Below are 21,519 nucleotides of genomic sequence, written 5' to 3'. Positions count from 1 at the left end.
TATACCTGTAAAAGATTTCCTCTGCTCCCCTTTCTTTTCTTTTCTTTACATGTATTGTCAATTAAAAAAATTATCAATACAAGCAACGTTAAATAAATAGTTGCTATTCTTAAGTTTAAAATTCGGGTATCAATGGTTGTATCTTGTATAGATATTTAAGCGTTTATTGTCAAATGATAAAGAGTTTTTAGAATAAATTCTATCAGTTTTCAGTGATTAAAGAAATAATTGTTATTCTTAGATTTAGGATTCTAGCACCTGTAACTGCAGCCTATAAAGATATTTGAACGTTCATTGTCAAACGGTGAATGGTCTTTAGAATATATTCTATCACTTTTGTAGACACTCGTTTTTGTCCGGGTCGCAAAAAATATTATTATTATTAATTATTATTATTATTATTATTTTATTTACATATATTACATTGTTTTGCATGTCAGTACAATGAGCCCACCCAGGCCCAAATTACATTAATAGGCCCAATTGGGCCAAACAACATACTTGAAAACGATGACGATTAGACGGCGGACGACGACGAATCAGAGATAGGAAAACCGAACGGTTTTCGATCATTTTGTGAAGTTCGATGCACCCCCAGCGAAACGGAGCCCAAATTGGCATGGCGAAGGTAACCATCGACAACCGGTCGATTTTCTAGAGAGAGAGTCCCTCTCTCTAGAAAAACTATTTAAATTGAAAAAGTCAAAAAAAGAAAAAAAAGAAATATGGTTGATATTATAGAAAACTTAAGGGGGAAATTTCACTTAAGTCCCCCTAAGTTAGGTGTGTTTTGCAAAATGGTCACCTGAAGGGACTGTTTTTGTAATTTACCCATTTCTTATGCATGTTATATATTTTTGGTTTAATTTCTGTTTGGTCCCTAGACCTTTAGCATGTTTCTGCATTTAGTTCACCATTTAGTGGGTAAATCTCCCTTAGGTCCCTTATATCTTGATGTGTTTTACATCTTAATCTCAGTGTCCTACGTTTTTGTTTATTTTTATTTTTAGCACTTTAGTTTTATTACTTTCAATTTAGTCACTTATGCCATATCTCTTATTTATTTATTTCTGATTTTGACACTTTATTTTCTGTTATTTTATTTTAGTCACTGATGGTATATTTATATTTTGTGCCTGTAATTTTTATTATTCAAGTTTCAATCTTATTTATTTACCCCCTTTACTTGTATGGTATTTTTAATCTAGATGGTTGGTTTAAAAAGCTTGCATGTTGGTCCCTTATTTATTTGCACATTGGTATTATTGCTTTGACCTTTTTTATATTTCATTTTGTTTTCTAAAATATGTAAATGAGAAAATTTCATTGTGAGAGAAATCTAGGGAGACATCTCCCAACTACAAGGGAATGTGCATTTTTCGAGGATTTTTCGCATAAATATTTTTATTCGATAATTTTCTTTGTTTCAAGTTTGTTTATTTTGATTATTTTTCACCTCTTTTCATTTTATTTATCTTTTAACGTCGTTTGTGAGAGGAATCTATGAAAAAATCTCTTAACTATAAAGGAAGTGCATTTCCAAGGATTGTTCGTATAAAATGACACATTTCACTTATAAGAATAATTATAATATTTTTTATTATATAAAAATATCTTTTGGGCTATTTAATCTTTTAGCCCATTGTATCTCTTATTTTAAGTTTTTTTTTTAAATTGACATTTATTTAAATAAATTTGAATAATGGAAGGATCATAATTTAAATATATTTTCGAAGTTTGTGATTCTCAATATTTAAACAACATATAATCGTTTAGGTACCTAAATTTGGGAGTTGTGGGGGTGCTCACTCTTTCCCACACGTAATCGACTTCCGAACTCTTATAATCTTTGGTAAAGCGCAGACCATTTTTTGTCTTTTAAGGTTTTCAACCTATCTAACTTATAGGTTGGTGGCGACTTAAAAGTCAAATTGTTTTCAAAAATTGAATTTCATCATCTTCCCCTAATTAATTTTTCAAGTCTAACGGATCCCCAGGGAAACGTTATGACAACTTTGTTATCACTTAAATTTAAAAAAATCAAATATTTAATTTACATTTTCATTTTATTAATAATATTTGTTTTCATCATTAATATCATTTATAATATATATACCTTTTTTTTTATAAAACACCCTCTCTAAGTTTCTTTTTTTCATCGAGTTTATGAAAAAATAATAGAATTTTTTTCTGTCGAAAATAACATCAAACAACAAGAAAAATAATCCACGATTTCAAGCTTGATGATATCAACAATAAAAGAATAACCTCGAATCCAAAAATCGTTTTAGAGTGGACATACATATAACACGAGCACATGTTCATTGTTATTGAAGAAGATCAAGGAAGTTGAAAAAGCGGTTAAATAAATGTTGGATAAAAACAACTAATTTTATTTAAAATAAAAAAAATCATAAATTACAACAAAGATTTACAATTATAATCGTAAATTAAACACATAATTAGGAAAATTTTCTATAATCATTGAAACAAAAGTAGTAACTTAAGATCACATGAGGACCATACAAGGAAATATTAAAAATCTAACCAAGAAATTGAACAAAGGTATATACAAATAGATCTGATTGCTTCGGCAAACAAACCACAAAAAGGAATCAAGATATTGAAAGACCACTGACAAACTGTAAATTAGACTCGAGCAAAGTGAAAAGCTATCCATGCACGCAAATCGGGTATCTAAATCCAATCTGAGTCCAAAGCAGGGAAGATCAACAAGATGTCAGCTAAGTGTCATCTTGATCAGTCGTGAAGATGTCAAATCAACTTTTAGAAGAAAAAAAAGATATAAGAAAAACGACCAAAAACCAAAAAATATGCTAAAAAGCATAAGAAAATGTACCATAAAGTAGACAAAAACGTGTCAGACAAGCAAACTTATTGAAAGTAAAAAACAAAAGAAAATATAAATATGATATAGAAAAGAAAAAGACAATATAAAATACCGACGCTCGGCAACCAACATTAAAGTTGGTGTAGTCGTCGATCAACAAAGACGAAAAAGAAAAGAGATGAGCGGCACACCAATTAAAAAAACTAGATTTTTTCTTCTTATATTTTCATCGATATTTATTGTATCAAAATATAACTTTAATAATAATAATATATTATATATTTTTAATAGAATTTTCTCTATTTTGTTAGGCACCTACACCAAAAAGGTAACACTCATTCAAAATGAAAAGCATGCAAACTCTAATAATAAAATGTTAAACTCTTGTGAATTGCATCTCTTTCCTTTATTAGTTTATAATGGATAAAAAATAAAAGATAAATTAGCTAAACACAAATTGTCCCTTGATGATATGTCGTTATTTTATCGAATCTTCCAAATATTAAAAGTTATAGAAAAGTTTTTTTATTATAAGAAGTTGTTTTGTTGAGTCCCTTAACAATTAAAAGTTACAAAATGATCACCCGATTACCTATATCCAAACTCGTCATTTTTTGTTAAAAAATCGGTGGTCGTCTGAGTTGGACGTTAATATGTTGACTGATATATGTTAAATTTGATCCTATAATTGTCTGATTTGTATTTTATAGATCAACTATCCGTTTATACCATCGAACCAATATTTGAAATATCGTGTCGTCGAGCTAGTGTTTGAAAGAAACGATAATACCAATAGACATAATGAAAATATGATTTTACCATATTCAATCAGTAGGTTAAAATCTAGCTCCAACGATCGGTAATTTTTTTAATAGAAAACGACAAGAACATATGAGTAGTCATGTATTATTTTATAATTTTAATAATCGAAAGACTCAATCAAACAATATTATATAATCAAAAAAACTAATTTATAACATTTAATAATCAAGGGACTAAATAAAACAACACCTGTGCACACCCAAAATTAAAACACTAAGCAAGCCCAATGTCATTGCTCAATTGTAAATAAAGCCCTAACCAATCCCCGCCTGATTGCTTTAACTCTCATCTCAAACTCACCGAGTTGCTGACTCACCTTCCCTGGTTCCTTTTTGCCTTTGCTACCCGATGCATGCACATTTCTAGCCTTCAGGCTTTTAGGGTTTCCCTGTTAACATTTTCTTTTGGTGTCTTTGGATCTTGTTTCGTGTTTTCGCAGCTCATAAGTGCAGCTCAAATCATAAATTTGTATTATCTGATACCAGGGAAGATTTAATTGGTGCGGAATGAACAGCTCCAGGGAAGATTCTCCAGATTGGCTGCGCTCTTTTCAGGTATGTTTATCCTGCTTTGTTTAGCTTCTACAATCCTTTCATTTGGGAGCTATCCAGTTAATTATATAGTTAGAATGATCAAAATTCAACTCGAACTCAAAATTTTGAGTGGTAAACAATATAGTTAAGACGATCAAAACTCGATTTTACTGGAAAAACTAATTTTTTCGATTCCACTTAACTCTATTTTTTTTAATTTGAGTTGAGTTATAAAATATAACTTGAATAACTCAAAATTGTTATTCAAAGTTTTTAGTAATTAGTAGATTAATTTTCAAGTTTAAGCCGATTAACTTGACTCATGATATACCGTTTAAACTTGAAATCAAATAATACCTTAATATTATCAATATTTATAGTTAAATTTAAACGGAAACGCGAACAAGACTTGAAAGAATTTTAATTTTAAATAAAATTTGAGTTATATAATAGAACCCATCTACATGAATAACTCGAAATTTTTTGACTTGACTCTACCTGTTCCAGTTAGCTTACTCTTGCACTTGCACCTTCATGTTGATTCCTTACTGACTTGCAAGAATTAACTTTGATTTCAGGCACCAACTTCTAATTTGACATTATCTTCGGATTCGGATTCTTTGCCAAATGGTAATACATGCTATGAATGTTAAGAACCGACGCCAGGGCTGTCTCCAAGTGACTGAAATGATGCTTAAATGAATTGTGAAAGATATATAATATATTAGCTTCTGATTTTCCAAGTGACTTTGTTATTTACTACTTGTATATGAACTTTTATCAATGATACAGGGAATGAGGAGGATGGAAAGGTTTGTATGGAAGAAATGTCCAAGAAAGGCTCGTTGTCTCAAGTAAGATTTCACACTGCCTTTTCTGGCTTCTCTTTTATTATAGCATGTCATGCGATATCAAAAATATCGTCGAACTTAAAAAAATTGATTTTAGATCCCGTTTTAGAATTTTTGAAAATGAAGGCATTTTTGCTTTGGGAAAGAATCATTTTATGATAAAACAAAGCCATTGTCGTTCATTTGACGAATGATAACGCTTTATAATGTAAATCATAAGTTTAAACATGTTCCATAATAAGATGACCAACCTGGTATTACTCTGATTAGATTGGGGGGCTACTGTTAATATTGGTGCTGATGGAAGTTGTTGGATGTTGAACAGACAGCAAATGAGTCAATTTGGACTTTATCGTCAGATTCTGACACTTCTCTTAAAAGGAAGGAGAAAGGGTCTTTATCTCAAGAAAGTGGTGAGACCAGTGATCTAGTTCTGACTGGAAGAGCCGAAAAGTCTCCACGAAAGAAGACTTCTAAAGGAATATCTCCAAAAAAGAGGGTAAAAACTGGGGGTCAGACTCCCAAAAAAGAGAAGAATGTGAAAGATGATTCAAAGGTAACAGGTATGATACTGGATTTGTACTGTAAAATTTGCTTTTAAATTCTGTTGGGTTTGGCTAGCTTAAAATATTCATATGGATGATGCAAAGGCCATTTATGTGATAAAGCTACCAAAGTTGCTTCACATGCAATGTCTGATTCTGTTACAGAAAATGATGGTAATGTGAAAACTGCCAAGGAGGCGGCATTAGAAAAACACATTGAACCTCATGTAAGAATGTTAGTAGCAAATGTGATGTTTTCTTTTTTTCATCTGAGCCTCTGGTTCACTGAATTATGTAAAATTTATAATATGTAGGTTTCCACCTCGAGGCTGCCTTTGGTGCTGTCTGAGAAAGTTCAACGCTCAAAGGTAAGATACAGTTTGTCATAGTTATGGCTTACATACAATTAACTTCCCTAGGCAATCATCGGTAAGTTTCAAGAAGGATTATATTGGCGGTGCCTTGGAGTATAATCAGAAATAATCTAAAATGAATAATTTAGTTACTTTCTTGGTCACTAAAGATCTGCAAACAACCTAGGAGAACCTAGAAACCAATCTTAACTAGTATATTTGGTCTCTCTAGTTGCGGACTTCTAAGGACTTAGCTTCATGCTTTTTTATTTTAATTCAAAATCTAAAACTCTCTAGTTTGGTTTGACTTTTTATTTGTCTGCAAAGTGGAAGCCTCAAATAAACAAAACATATTTTGCTTTACAGAGATCTTAAATATTATAGAACTAATAATATAGTTTGGCCTTGTGATCATGTCTTCAGTGAAAAGGAACCAGTGATTAACAAGAAGTTTTGTGGTTTGTGCAGGCACTTGTCGAGTGCGAAGGGGATTCCATTGATTTGAGTGGCGATATGGGGGCTGTTGGTCGAATTATAGTTTCTGGTTCTGCATCTGAAAATCATGAGGTGTTCTTAGACTTAAAAGGCATGTCTTGTTTAACTGCTCTTCTTAGGTTCGGATGATATTATCTGCTTATTTTATGTTTGAACTTATAAATTATCATCTCTAAATGGCTGGAGCCTGGCGAGTTACTGACACTGCGAGGGTAAAAAATTACATACTAACATAGACATATTCCTATATACTTGAACTTGTTCTGCACTCAGATTCATCAAGTTACTGAATTTTCTGTTAAGTTCCATCTGTTTGTACTTTTTCTAATTAAATCTTGGCCTTACTCTCATTCTAACTTGATGACATTATCTTTCTTAATCTCTCATGACTGGTTTTGAATGACATTTTCTCAGGAACCATATACAAAACAACAATAGTGCCTTCCAGAACATTTTGCATCGTGCGTAAATTCTGTCTTGCATTCTCTCTGGACATTTGTGATTGTATTGATGTTGACGCAGATTTTTTGTTCTACAGGTTAGCTTCGGTCAGACCGAGGCCAAGGTTTGTCGTAGAACTTAACTTTGGTATTGGTTTGATCCGTCGGAGGCTTGTTATTTTCCTGAATGTTGCTTCTAAGTTTCTTTATTGAGCCTCTGAATTGTATGTTATGTTCTCAGATAGAGGCGATCATGAATGACTTCATTCAGCTGAAGCCACAATCCAATGTTTATGAAGCAGAAACAATGGTGGAAGGTTCTGTATGTATATATATGTATATTTATATTGTATTTTAGCTATATGAAGCAGAAACAATGGTTGCTTTAATATAGCATTAGATCATGGTTCATATTTTGACATAATTTCATGATGCATTTACTCATTTCCTGATATTCGATCGATCCCGAATTAATAGGTACACTAGAGGGCTTCTCATTTGATTCTGAAGATGAAGCTGAGAAGATGCCGAAGGCAATTCCTCATCTAACCGATCAAAACGAGGAGATTGATGGGCAAAGGAATGGGAAATACAAGGGAAGAGATGAGAAAACATCTGTATGCATTCAAACCACCTTAACTAACGTGCATCTTTGTTTAATGCCATATTGCCATCATCATCATCTCTATGATGCTTATATAAAAAAGGGATGTGTCGGTGTAGATGGTGTCTCGGAAGAGAGGTAAACCAGTCGGAGGGAAGTCACAACCAGCCAAGAAAACAAGAAAGAAGACTGGCATTTCAAAGAAACCAAAGGCCAAAAAATGACGAGATAAACCGATGCTCAAAATGCTCTTGTAATTGCTGCCATTGGTAATATTGTATTCCTTTAGTTTTTTTGCTACAGTCGGCACTAATTAGTGCAGAAATGCCCTTGCACCTTTTGTTTTGCGCGCTTTTGTTATTTAGGGTAAATTACGTATTTAGTATCCAAACTATCAGTTTTAATTTGTTTGAGTATTAAACTTTCAATTTGTTAAAAAACAATTAGCATTTTTCCTAATTATAAATACCCAAGGAACATAGAGATGAAATTCATTATAATTAAACCATATTTGTCCAATGAAATAATTCCCAACATAAAGATAAGTTTTTTTTATTGTTTTGAAAGTAGTATCTATTCGAAAGTAAGACTCTTAACTATTTGACATTAAACGCTTCCAATACTCTTACAAATAATGTTCTCAGGCTCAAGATCTCTAGAGATTCCATCTCTTTAACCATTGAGATAATTGGTTCGTGCCACCCTAAATATAACAAATGAAACAAGATAAAAGGAGGCCTTAAGGTTAATAACAAGATTATAAATAATATATAATCTAGCTCATATCCATGCTGCCATCTCCAACTTGGCCGCAGCAGAAGGAATCTGCGCGTCTCGCCGACGCTTAAAACCACAGCTATCGGAAGGCGGCGAATTGTCAGCATCAAGCTTCCTCCCAATGCCTCTGATCACCTGTTCCTTGGCCTGAGAAAGAGGAAACAACTGGCCGCTTGCTCGACAAAGCGAGCTATGATTATCGTACAGAATTCTCTTGTTACAGTACATGTAACAGATGTGTGTGATTCCCGTCAGTTTGCATCGATAAAAGTTGCCACATACATGTTCGTTTTGGCATTTCCAGTCGCATTTTTGGACAGCGGAGGGACCATCCCGGCCCAGAATGGTAGATAAATAAATAACATTTGCAGGTGCAGCAGTAGCCATGGCTTTTATACGATGAAATTCTAAAAAGCTGTACACTTTTAACAGTGATGAACCGAGAAAATGAAACCCAGAAAAAGAAAGGAAGAACGCAGGCACTTTAAGTCTATGAACGAATAAAGGGAAGAAGAAGACGAGGGAAAATGAGTATATATAGAAGAAGGTAAAGAGGAAAGTGGGTTAAAATAGGGAGCCCGAGAGAGGGGAGAGGAGCGGGGTTGAGCAAAGCATTTTGGGAAACAAAGAACATCCGACTGAGTTGGGAGTTGTGGTGTGAAATAGAAAGATATAATATCAAAATAAGCCCCTAATTGTTATCAAACTATCATTTTGACTATTACTCTTTTGTTTTAATACTTTGGTCCCAAAGTTTCATTTTGAGACAAACATGTTTTTTTATGGATGAGAATCATTAGTTATTAAATGGTTAGCGCTTCAAAATAGGAATTTTTTTATCCTACATATTAGGAGGTCAAAATGTTTCATTATAAAAGAATAAAAATTAAAATAATTATTTAGTTAAACATTACGGATCTTTTTGTTTTAAAATAAGATTTTAAGGGTCAATATGTTATAAAAAGAATAAAAGTTAAAAGGATCATCTTATAAATATTGAGAGTTAATTTTAGTAATCATGTCAAATAAAATCGCCAGACTAATTTACATGTAGTTTCGCACTTTACCAAAGGCCAATAAAAAAAAAGCTCTCAACTTTTTCCAGGTGAGTGTCACGTTTAAATTTATCTTTCTTTCTTTCTCTGTCTATTTCTCAGTTTTCTACTCAATTATAGCCACATCTCTAACATTTTTTTATTTCATTATTTTATCGTATTCTCTAAAATTTTAAGGATCATGATTGAAGTGTTTTATGGTGACCCTTAATTTCAATCTCAGACTTAGATCATGATTGCTACTTGTAGATTGACAAGTTAAATAAATATAACCATTTGACTATATATTTAATTTTGATATATCACATGAGTCTGCTAGAGATCTTGTCAAGAGAAGGTAAAGTGTCTAATCAAAAGGTAAGGAACTCTGAAGTTCATGAGTCTACAAAGGTGATCTTTTTAAGAGTCTCATCTTATTCTAGAGGCTTTGATCATCAGAGGGACCGTTTGAGGAGGTAATCTGTATGAGATATAACCATTTTAATATTTTTTATGATATATTAATTGTAATTCTATGAGAATTGCAATGTCCTAATCTAGTACGACCCGAATATCGATGGACTAAGGCGTCACATGGACCACTGGAGTAGCTGACCCAAAATTTTTCTCTTTTAAAACGACATAACATTCAATTAAAAATTCACCCATAATAGTAATAGGAAAATAAATACAAAATGTTTGATTTTCAAATACGGGAGCCCCAAAATCAGTTAAATCAAAGTTTACAATATTCCCAAAATATAAATCATCTCGACTCGAATATACAAGGGTCCATATACATTACATGCCCACTAATAATGAATCCAAGACATACTTAAAAAGCTGACGGTGGTATGGAAGAATATCTAGGCAGTGGCCCCTCAAATGCTCCTCCTACAAACCTGCACACGAAAATAAATTTTAAACGCTAAGCTCACAAGCTCAGTGCCACACTAATAACCAAACTATAATATATGCTTCCTCTAATGCGTATGCTAGCAAACATAACTATTACCATACTGGTATGCTAAGCAAGTCATACATACCGAGGTAAGCATCATGGTGCGACTGAGGGGCTACATCTCGGAGTTCACACACCCCTCTAGCATATCTAGGGTGGGATCCATAATTCTATATCAGAAATGCACACCCGACTAATTTACTCCTTCGAGTCTTGGGGCATCTATGCCCAGTTTACAAAGAAGAACCTAGTGCACTAACTTGGGTTTGGACGGACATTCTAACATACAATCGTTCATTCTGTCTCTAGAGCACCTCAGGTATTTGATTCGTTTCCCGAGCATCATACAAGGCAAGTTTTATAATTCCCTAAGTTATAGGGTTTCTAGGTTAAAATTTACATTGTTAAGATTGTTTCCCCTAAGTAAATTATTGAAGATAAAAATGATGTGTTTGGGTCCCTCGACAATGTCTCTAGTTCCCTAAAACTTTTTGTTTATAAAAGAGCGATGGCATCGATATTGACCCTCTCAGTATCGATATTGACCCATGAGTATTGAAACTCCACTAGGGTATCGATACTTGACAACTTATTTCAACTAAGGGAAAAAAGGATAATATTGATACTCTTAAATCATTATCGATACTCCTATATTAAGGTATCAATATTGACCGGGGTATCGAGATACTAAATTTGGGTTCAATGTTCGAAAAATTATCTCGGTATCGGTACTCCTATGGGGAGTATCAATATCTACCCTTGGTATTGATACTCCCTAGAGTACCAATACCAAATTTGGACACTGGAAAATTAGTCTTGATACCAGCTTGTGGGTCTCGAAATCAAGGCCCTAGTATCGACACTCTTATAATGAGTATTGATACTCCCTTATAAAATTCCCTTGATTTTATGCCTCTCACAAGAAAAATATCATTACAATTCTTTTGGTACCAATGTTCCCATCCGAAAATGCCATGTTTGAGCACGTAAATTCCCTTTTAACCCACCCTAAAGGCTCTATTGAGGTCCCCAAACATTATTAAAGTTTTATTTGAGTTTATTGGGATCATAAAGTCATTGTATAGCTAAAAACACATAAGTCTAAGATTTGCCATGAACATGCTCATATGTTTCAAAATCTAATGCAATATAAGCCAATGCACTAGAAAGCTTACAATTGGTATATAAAGGTTATAAATGTGTTACCTTGGAGTCTTGATAGCTGAAAAACATTCCAAATCATCCAAGAGCTAACTTCTCTTTTCCTCTATCTTTGGAAACTTCTCCAACTTATTTCACTAGCATAACATGGAAATGGTGTTACTAACTTGTTTATGAGGCTATTATAAGTTTAATAACACTTCCCTAAACTCAAAGTTACTAAAAACGAGCTAAAATTCCTTAGTTTACTTAAAACCCCACTAAACCCATTTTTGGACACTAAGGCCAAAACTTGATCTTAATAGCTCAAAAGAAAGCTAAATAAATGGGGGTTCCAAATCTTACCTTATAGTTTTGAAATGAGGATTGAATACTAGTAAAGTTAGAACTTTTGGTGCTTGAGTAAGAGAGAAAAGAAGAAGCTAAGAAGAAGAAGAAAAAGAAGAAAAAGAAGAAACAAACAAAGGGGGAGTGGGTAACCAAACAATTCCAACATGATATCATCCCCATTTAAGGATTTTCAGCTTTTGAAATCTTTTCATAGTAAAATTGCTCTTTTAGTCCTCAACTTTCCGTCAGAAAATAAAATGCTTCCAAATTCATTTATTTGGGCTTAAAACAAGTCCACTATTTAATCTTAACTTGCTTTAAGTTGTTATATAAATATATTGGACCAGTTTTACGAATCTCGTGTCAACCCGAACTACTAATGTAACACCCCAACCCGTATCCGACTCGAATTTTCAATTGTGTTTGGTATAAAATTTTGAGGTAAAAATGTATTTATGAACAGTAAAATATTGTATGAACAGTACTGTATGAGCAATGATGAACATTACCTGCTACAATACCTCGAATGTTAAAATTTCCAAATTATAAATAGGAACCGATTCCCCTGCTATAGGGAACCGATTCCCCTGCTACAGGGAACCGATTCCCCTGCTACATTACTGCTACAGTACTTCTGTAAAATACATATAAATTCGTAAAAATCCAAGGTTTCATCATTATACATATACCATTTACATATATACGTTTAAAACCTTTCCAAAACTCGATCAGAGCGTATCTAATATAAATCCTTTTTATTACATGCCAACTAAATTCTTTCTAACAAAATACATATAATTCGATCTACATTTCTGATCTGATCTTCGGTAAGGAGAACTGACATGTCTTGTTCCTCTTTTCTTCTCTTTCCGCTTTCCAAACCTACGTGTGAAACAATCACATGCTAAGTCGATGACTTAGTGAGACATATAAAACATAATTATATGCTAACTGTAATTTCTACAATGCATTAACATTTGTTACTACCTTTTCATATCAAAACATATATTCTTCTCATATACATACATGCACATATCATGTAACATAACATCATTAACATGTTTATCATTTTTCATTTTATCATCATTAATTTCCTTTTTATACCATATCAACATATAATATAAAACTCTAAATCACACTCATGTATAAACGATTTCAAATCTCATATCATATAATTTATGTAACATTTCATATCATCACAAGCATATACATCACATATATTATATTTGTGGGTTATCTCTTTAATTAGCCCATGGTACATTGGTGAGAACTAAGGATATGTGAGTACATTGAGGTTGTGCACTAATGTTGTCACCACAGCTCGTATAAGTCCCACTGAGTGGCATATGAAATTTGTCCCGAAAGACCACTGTATTGTCCCGAAGGACCATTGTATTGTCCTGAAGGACCTATGAAACCCTCGACTCTTGGCATGCCAACTATACCTATAGCTCTCGTATCATATAACATGGGCATTATTCTTATGTTTCATATGTTCATGTACTCATGTCATTTCTCTTGTGATCATATATACGTTTCTTCTGTCACATATCACATGTATGTGTAAACATCTGTATGTTTTCATATAACATGTATATCATAGGTTTATATCATGTAACATATATCATTTCTCATGGATTCATGTAAACATGTCTATCATATCTTATTCACATATGTTCATATATACTTCACATATGCTTTGAATCATCTTTTTCACATAATTCATATAATCCTTTTCTATAATTCATATTTTATTTTCATATATGACATATCACATAAATCATATAGCACATATCAATTCATATAATCAAGTATACATACATTTCATGTCATTCACATTTTTAGAATCAATTCTCCATACACTATAATTATTAGAAATAGACTTATCTCAAGTCCAATTCCTTATAATCTTATAAACTAACATGCACTCATAAGAATCATATCAATTATATAACATTTTAGGAATTACTTCTTATCATAGTAACTCCGTCACTGGCTCATCGCAAGCCAATGTTTTTCGATAGCATAAGTACAATTAAATTGCACTCACTTTAGCCTTGCTTTGATTCAATCCTAATCCTTTGATTATTCCAAAACTTGTTTAGGCTCAATATCTACATAAATATAACATTTCAAAAACAATTATCATAAACCTAAACATTACACTTGATGTTAATAACTTAAGTCGGTTTAATGAACGAAAATTACATTTTTCATTTAGGGGGAATCGATACCCCATCAGGGGGAATCTGTACCCCTTGCACAATCTGGAATTTCGTTCAAACACAGGAAAATCATTGTTCATGCCCGAAAATTCACTATATCAACTTAAATTCTTCATGTTTCATTCTCTTTTATATTCTTAGCTCAAATATACATACTTAAACTAATTTATATCCATTCATTTCATCTTAAACCTCAAAATTCTATTCTCCATATAGAAATTAATAATCATACCAAATTTTCCATGTTATCCAAACTTAATTCTAACACTTCTATCTTCTTATTCTCATAGATGACAAGTCAAATTCAACTTAAAATTCAACTGATCAACTCTATTTCAAGATATCATTCAAGAACTCAAAATCTTTAATCTCTCCTATACCTTTCATCTTATTGTTTTAGAACAAATTAAGCTTTCCTTAAGCTTAATTATCATCTAATGATCAAAACCCAACCTTTAATTGAACAAATAATCAACTAATGAAGAAACTTACCTTTGCCTTTGAGCTCTTACGGGAGGAGAAGAAAATGAAGAAGAAGATGAAATCATCTTCCCACATTTTTCTCCTATTAAAGGGGATAAAAATATCTTTCATGACAAATGACCATTTTGCCCTTTAATTCTTTGGATAATTACTAACAACTTTCAGGAAATATCCCCAATTAAATCATTAAACTATTCAACTATTTTACTTTGACCAACAAATTCTGAAATATTTCAATTTGGTCACTAACCCGGTATTGAGAATGTTACAACTAACTCAGGATTCAGAGTGTTATAAGAACCCTTACCATCATATTTGGTTATACTATTGTTCTCTCTTCCTCATTCTATTGGAACCATCACAAAAAATATATTAATTTTAAGCTAGTTCATACTAATTTTGTAAAAGTTTTATCTTTTATTGTACTCGGTAATGGAACACAAGAAGGAGTAGAGGGCATGAACCTCCAAAAATTTAAAAATTATAATTTAGACCCTTAATTTAAAAAAATAATTTAACCACCAAAATTTTAAAAAATTCAAACTAAACTTTAATTTTTTAATGTTCTTAATTAAACTGTCTCCCATAATATTTAAAAGGGTAAACTACATAAATGACCACGTAACTATGGACCAAGTCACAAAATGATCACCATTTTCAAATTTGTGATAATAATACCATTGAACTATTTAAATGGGTTCAAAATAGCCATACGACGTTAATATTTAATGGTGGAGTTTATGTGGCAATTAAAAAATTGGTATAATTAAGGCACGGGTCCTTGTAAAGTTATGTATTCACAGTGCTGGCACCCTACTTTGTTTTCTTCCATTTTGGTCACTAGTATATGATTTGTTTCCTTTGATTTTCATTTAATCCAATTTGATCATGATTTTATTTTTAATTTGTCTAATGCCTTAATTTGGGTATTAACTTTAAAATCTTTTTATTCTAGTCATGTATTAAATTTTTAGATTAAATCCTATAGATTTTAGAATTAATCAATTTGATCACCAAGATTAACTTTAATTCTTAATTTTTAATTTGGTCCTAATTTCAATTTAATTTAATAAATTTATTTCTCCAATAAAATTGTGACACATGTCACAATATTATGATTATAATTTGAATATTAACTATAATATATAATATATCTATATTTTTTAATATTAATTATAATATACATGTGTGTATATTATATATATATATATATATATATATTATAATTTGAATATTAAATTATTTTTTAATGATTTCATACATATAATCATTAAAAAATATAAAAACAATAAAATAATTTGAATATTAAATTATTTTTTAAGTTACGCTATTTTAAGAGATTTCTAAGAGAAGAGGCTTGTTCTAATAAAAATATAATAATTTATTAATTACCGGATATTATTATAGGTGGATAGAATTTAAATTCAAATATCAATGATCGTGTTACAAATGATATGAAGGTATTATTATAACATGGAATCCACGTGATGAACCCTCTAGGCTTGGATTTTTGATCCGTCATCAAAGATCGGCGAGAGGGGCGTCGCTTTTAGCTTCTTCCTTGCTTGGGGGCACATCATTTGGTTTATGCTCAGCCGCTTCAGCTTCCTTCGCTGGTTCTTTTGTGATATCCTCCACCTTATCTTCATTATTCCCCTTGGTGGCTCTATCATCGTCGTTCTCCGTTGGGTTCTCGGTCTTTGGAACGTCTGTCTCGGCAGAAACAACCTCAGAGGACGACGATAATTGAGCCTCCTTTTCCGCCTCCTGTTCGGATTTCTCAACCTGACTCACACCTCTATTCGTGTTGCTCTGCATTTATTAGTATCAAAACTATAACGATGAAATTAATAAACAATATTGTTGTACCATAGGTGAGTTGCTTTTGTCACTTCAAAATAAATAAATCTTAAAAAGTAATTAAATCATAAAATTAAAAGACTAAGGATTTAATTCATTAATTTTAAAACCGATAAGGTCTTGAAAAAATGATTATACTATAAATTTTTGGGAGACAAAAACTTAATTGAAGTAGTTTCAAAACTACTAGCGACTTAAAAGGAAATTAGACCATCAAAGTTCGGGGACATTACCCCTCCCACCTATAATATGTAATCCTTTTTTTGGGATTTTATTTATCTCATAAAGAAATATTGACAAACGATCGAATCTGTATCGATTACGATTCTTCATTTAAATCAAAAGGAGTGAACCACCAACTATCAACGAGTCAAACCTGTTCCCATCATATATGACTTGTAAAGTGCATGATATACCTGAGCAGTGGCCTGAGGGTGAGGGCTGTCAGAGGGTGAGGGCTGTCAGAGCTTAAAGGAGAGGCGGCGTGGCTGTCCAACTCCTTAGGTTTGCTCGCACAGCCACCCATGATAGAATCGGAATGGGGCGGGCGAGTTTCTGGAGGTGGTCGGATTGATGTTTGTAATAAGGGGATGATGAATAAGCTTTGAGCTGAGGTTGAGGCAATGAAGGAATGGGAGCCAATCCATTAATATAGTACCACCACCTTCTCATCTTTAGCAAATATTGCCCTTCCGCTTGTTACGGTGGAGTGGACCTTGTCAATCGGCGTATACACGGTGCCGCTTAGTTTTCTCGACCGCATTTCGTGCGACGATGACCATTCCGTATATCCGTTGGTGTTTGTTATGACAATTTGGTAGAATTACTAGAACAGACCCTAAAAAATGAGCAAATCGACCCCTTGCATTCCTAAAAGAGAAAAGTGATCCACACGTTAAAAATTCCATCCATTTTACGGTTAATTGTTCGCATAAAAATTATATATAAAAAAGATGTTTTTGTTCGCAGGTTACATCGATTTGCGATGAGATAATAACATTATTAGAAGAGATCTAATTTTTATCTAATCAAATGATAACTAGGGATGACCACTCAACCCGAACCCGACGGGTTCCGACCGATCGGGTCAGGATTTTTTAAGTGTGATATTCGGGTCGGGTTCAGGTTTAGGGTGAAAAATACCCGACTCGACCCGACCCGAAAAATATATATAATGTTACCTTATATATTTAGGAATAATTACAATAATACCCATCTATATATAATTTTTTTCAATTAAGCCACTATTTTTATTGACTAAATTTTTTTTTCGGGTCGGGTCGGGTCTCGGGTGGAGGTTCCCTTGTTCTCGGGTCGGATGGACCAAAAACCCGACCCGACCCATTGCCATCCCTAAATTGATAACACATGTCACCTCTTGATTGGATATAAAATAAATAAAAATAACTTGTATTTGGGAAGGTTTGAGCTTGACTTATTGGCCAAAAAGAGAACAATCAAACCACTGAGCCAAATACTTCATTTGGTTAAATATTGCACAAAACTATATGTACCTTATAATATTGTTGATATAAAGATAAAAAAATAAAACCATTCAAACGACGATTCGAACTTAGACTAATTATAAAATATAAGATCACCTAAATTAGTTAAACAAATATAAAAGTTTTATAATTAAATAGATTATATGTATTATAAATCGTATTTAATACAAGGTTTAAATTTTAAAATAAATTTATTATTTTTACATTTTAAACTAAATTTAATATTTTTGTACTTATTTTTATAATTTTATATTTATTTTTAGAAATATAAATATGAAAAATTTTGAATTTAATTTAGAAATATAAAGATAATAAATTTAATTTGAAAAAAAATATTGAATTTCATTTAAAATGTAAAAATAATAAATTTACTTTAAATTTTAAACCTTGTATTAAATACGTTTTATAATACATATAATCTATTTTATTATAAAAATTTATATTTGTTTAACTGATTTAGGTGCTCTTATATTTTATAATTGATTTAGATTCGAATCCTTATTTGAATAATTTTATTTCTTTATTTTTCCATCATTAATAATATTATAAGATAAATATACTTAAGCGGAACATTTGGCCTAATGACGTGGGTTTTCTTTCTCCATCCAAGTGACCCAGGTTCAAATCTCATTTATATAGTTTACCCTAAAAATAAATGTGCTTCAAACTTTTGTACAAGTGTTTTAACTTGAATACTTTTGTTTTATTTTGTTTAAAAATATTTTGGTCACTTTGTTGGCCGAATGTGACAAAACTCGTTGGTTTTGTAAGTTGGGTTTGAGATGTTACATTTAGTGGTATTAAAACTTAGACTAAGTCGATTTTAAATCAACCTAGTTGTATCTTACATGCCCCTAAAATGGAAGTACCCATTGAATGAAACTCCGAGGCTATTCATCCATCGTTGAATTGGTAAGTAATATTGAGTGAAACATTTATGAATATTGATCCTTGATTTTATAGCTATTGGGACGAATATAAAAATTAGGTTTCTAATAACAATTATACAAAAAATTGAATAGTAACAACAAGTATAAATAAATAAATTTATTTATAAATTTATTTTATTACATTCAATTAATTATCTAATAAATATATCAAAATTTATATAAAAAACATCAATAATTTTTTTAAACATTCAACTAACTCAACAGTCGGATTTGGGATCAATTAAGAGCCTCGGAATCGTAGAACAATGAGCCTTGGGTCCTTGGTGATGATTTCAACGCGATTTGCAATTCCATTGAGAGGTAGGACATATCAAGGAGAAGAATTGGAGTTTTCCCTAAATTCTGTAATTTCTTATTTCTCTCGGGGTTGATCGATGTAGGTTTCAATGAACCTTGCTTCACATGGCAACATAGTGACCTTTGCCAGAGGATAGATCGATGCTTAGGCAATACCAGGTGCACTGAAATGTTCCACTCGACTACTATTAGTCACCTACAAAGAATCATTTCCGATCATAGGTCAATTTTGCTGAAGATCAATGAGACTCTATGTGTAAGCAATAAATACCCTTCCACCTTGTGGATGCCTGGAATGATTTGTTGAAAAGTCAATGGGGCCAACTTGGCCAAAAACTTCCAAAATACATGGTGGTGGCTTTCGGTGCATTAATGCACTGAAATTATACAGCTTGCAATTGTTGATTTTTTAGTAAAGGGATAATCACAATTTAGTCATTGTACTTTAGGGTATTTATAAGATTAGTCATTAAGCTTAAACTATAAATACCCTAGCTCATTTAGCCTCAAAACCATCCCAAATCATTCTAGCTTTCTCCCAATACTAGAGAATTTAGAGAGTTTCTTGAGAGTTGTTTTCTCCTTTTTATCAAGAGAGAATTATCATTGTTTTCTCCTTGGTAGATCGAGAGAAGTTGTAATTCCTATTTTCTCATAGTGAAATTCTTCTACCGTTGCCCGTAGTTTTTACCCTATATTATTTAGGGGTTTCCACGTAAATTTTATGTCTCTTTTATCTTCATTTTTATTTTCTTAAATTATTAATTGCGATTTTACTCTATCCGATAGCCGTATTCCGCAACAATTGGTATCAGAGCCAGATTTGAGTGTGTAATATCTACTTATTGTCTTTGTGGTTACCACTAAAAGGTGGATCCTCTAACATAAGAAAGTAAGAAGGTATTACCCATTCTTTGAAGGTTCTAGAGAACTATTCACGATAGTGAAATAGTGAGAGCTATCTATAATAGAAGCTATGACAATGAAATTTGATATTGAAAAATTCAATGGGAGAAATTTCTCATTGTGAAAATTAAAGATGAAGGCCATCTTGAGAAAAGACGGTTGTTTAGCAGCTATCAGTGAAAGGCCGGTAGATTTCACAGATCACAACAAAAGGATCGAAATGGACGGGAATGTTATGGCAAACTTTCATCTAGCATTAGTAGATGAAGTATTGTCAAGCATTGAGGAGGAGGAGACAGCTAAGGAGATATGGGATCATCTCACCAAATTGTACGAGGTCATATAGTTGCACAATAAAATTTTCCTTAAGAGGAAATTGTACACTCTCCGTATGCCAGAATCTACTTCAGTGATAGAGCACTTAAACACACTGAACACTTTATTTTCTCAGCTTTCATACTTAAGATTTACAATAGGAGAACAAGAACGTGTTGAACTTCTAATTCAAAGTCTACCTGATTCGTATGATCAACTCATCATCAACTTGACAAACAGTAATGTCACCAGTCTAGTCTTCGATGACGTTGCAGCTACTGTTCTACAAGAAGAAAATCGGCGCAAGAACAAGGAAGACAGACAAGTAAATCTGTAACAAGCAGAAACGTTGACAGCGATGAGATGGAGATCAACAGAACGTGGCCAAAGCAGCAGTCACAAACATGGTAGATCGAATTCGAGGAGCAAGAAGAATTTAAAGTGTTACAACTGTGGAAAGAAGGGTCACTTGAAGAAGGATTGTTGGAGTCTAAGTAAAAACCTCAATCCACAAGGCAATACCGCAAACACTTCAGATGATGAATATGCTCTATGCTGTGAAGCATCAACCACCGTGGAAGGTAGAAAAAGATTTGCAGATATATGGCTCATTGATTCAGGAGCAACATATCACATGACCTCAAGAAGAGAATGATTCCATCAGGATGAACTTGTCTCAGGAGGATCTGTGTATAGTTGCAATGATCATACCTTAGAGATCGTTGGCGTGGGAACCATCAAATTGAAGATGTATGATGGAACAATTAAAGTTGTTCGAGATGTGCGGCACGGGAAAGGCCTGAAGAAAAATTTATTATCCTACGGATTGTTGGATAATAATGCAAGCAAGATTGAAACACGAAAAGAAATCATGAAGGTTTTCCGTGGAGCGCTTGTGGTGATGAAAGGAGAAAAGATAGCAACAAACTTATCATGCTGAAATGAGAGACTTTGCTAGAAGCAGAAGCCTCTGTTGCGTTATGTAGTTCAGATTCTACAATGATATGGCATCAGAAACTTGGACACATGTCAGAACAAGGAATGAAAGTCCTTGTGGAGCAAAAGCTACTTTCAGGCTTAACACATGTATCACTTACATTGTGCGAGCATTGCATAACAAGTAAGCAGCACCAGTTGAAATTCAACACATCAAATTCTAGAGGAAAAAGTGTTCTAGAATTGGTTCACTATGATGTATGGAAAGCACCATATACATCCCTA

The 21,519-nt window shown here is 32.5% G+C and overlaps 1 protein-coding gene and 1 long non-coding RNA gene across 2 annotated transcripts; one reads left to right on the top strand and one right to left on the bottom strand.

Annotated features, from left to right (window-relative positions):
* Positions 1-3,948: 3,948 nt before the first annotated feature.
* Positions 3,949-7,819, top strand: LOC120207857 (DNA-binding protein BIN4-like). The gene is made up of 12 exons (XM_039207276.1): positions 3,949-4,227; positions 4,785-4,836; positions 4,999-5,060; positions 5,383-5,620; positions 5,768-5,829; positions 5,917-5,970; positions 6,424-6,541; positions 6,865-6,911; positions 6,989-7,015; positions 7,132-7,207; positions 7,368-7,507; positions 7,614-7,819. The coding sequence occupies exons 1-12, from the start codon at positions 4,180-4,182 to the stop codon at positions 7,716-7,718; spliced, it is 1,029 nt and encodes a 342-aa protein (XP_039063207.1). The 5' UTR covers positions 3,949-4,179; the 3' UTR covers positions 7,719-7,819.
* Positions 4,889-16,955, bottom strand: LOC120207858. The gene is made up of 4 exons (XR_005524246.1): positions 16,742-16,955; positions 15,950-16,277; positions 14,431-14,435; positions 4,889-4,899 (listed from the first exon to the last, which is right to left on the bottom strand). It is a non-coding gene; the product is annotated as an uncharacterized LOC120207858 (long non-coding RNA).
* Between the last annotated feature and the right edge of the window lie 4,564 nt (positions 16,956-21,519).

The sequence above is a fragment of the Hibiscus syriacus genome, unplaced genomic scaffold (assembly GCF_006381635.1).
Source record: "Hibiscus syriacus cultivar Baekdansim isolate YM2019G1 unplaced genomic scaffold, ASM638163v2 tig00015426_pilon, whole genome shotgun sequence".
Taxonomy (NCBI): Eukaryota; Viridiplantae; Streptophyta; class Magnoliopsida; order Malvales; family Malvaceae; genus Hibiscus; species Hibiscus syriacus.
This window is presented reverse-complemented; position numbering and strand designations above follow the sequence as displayed.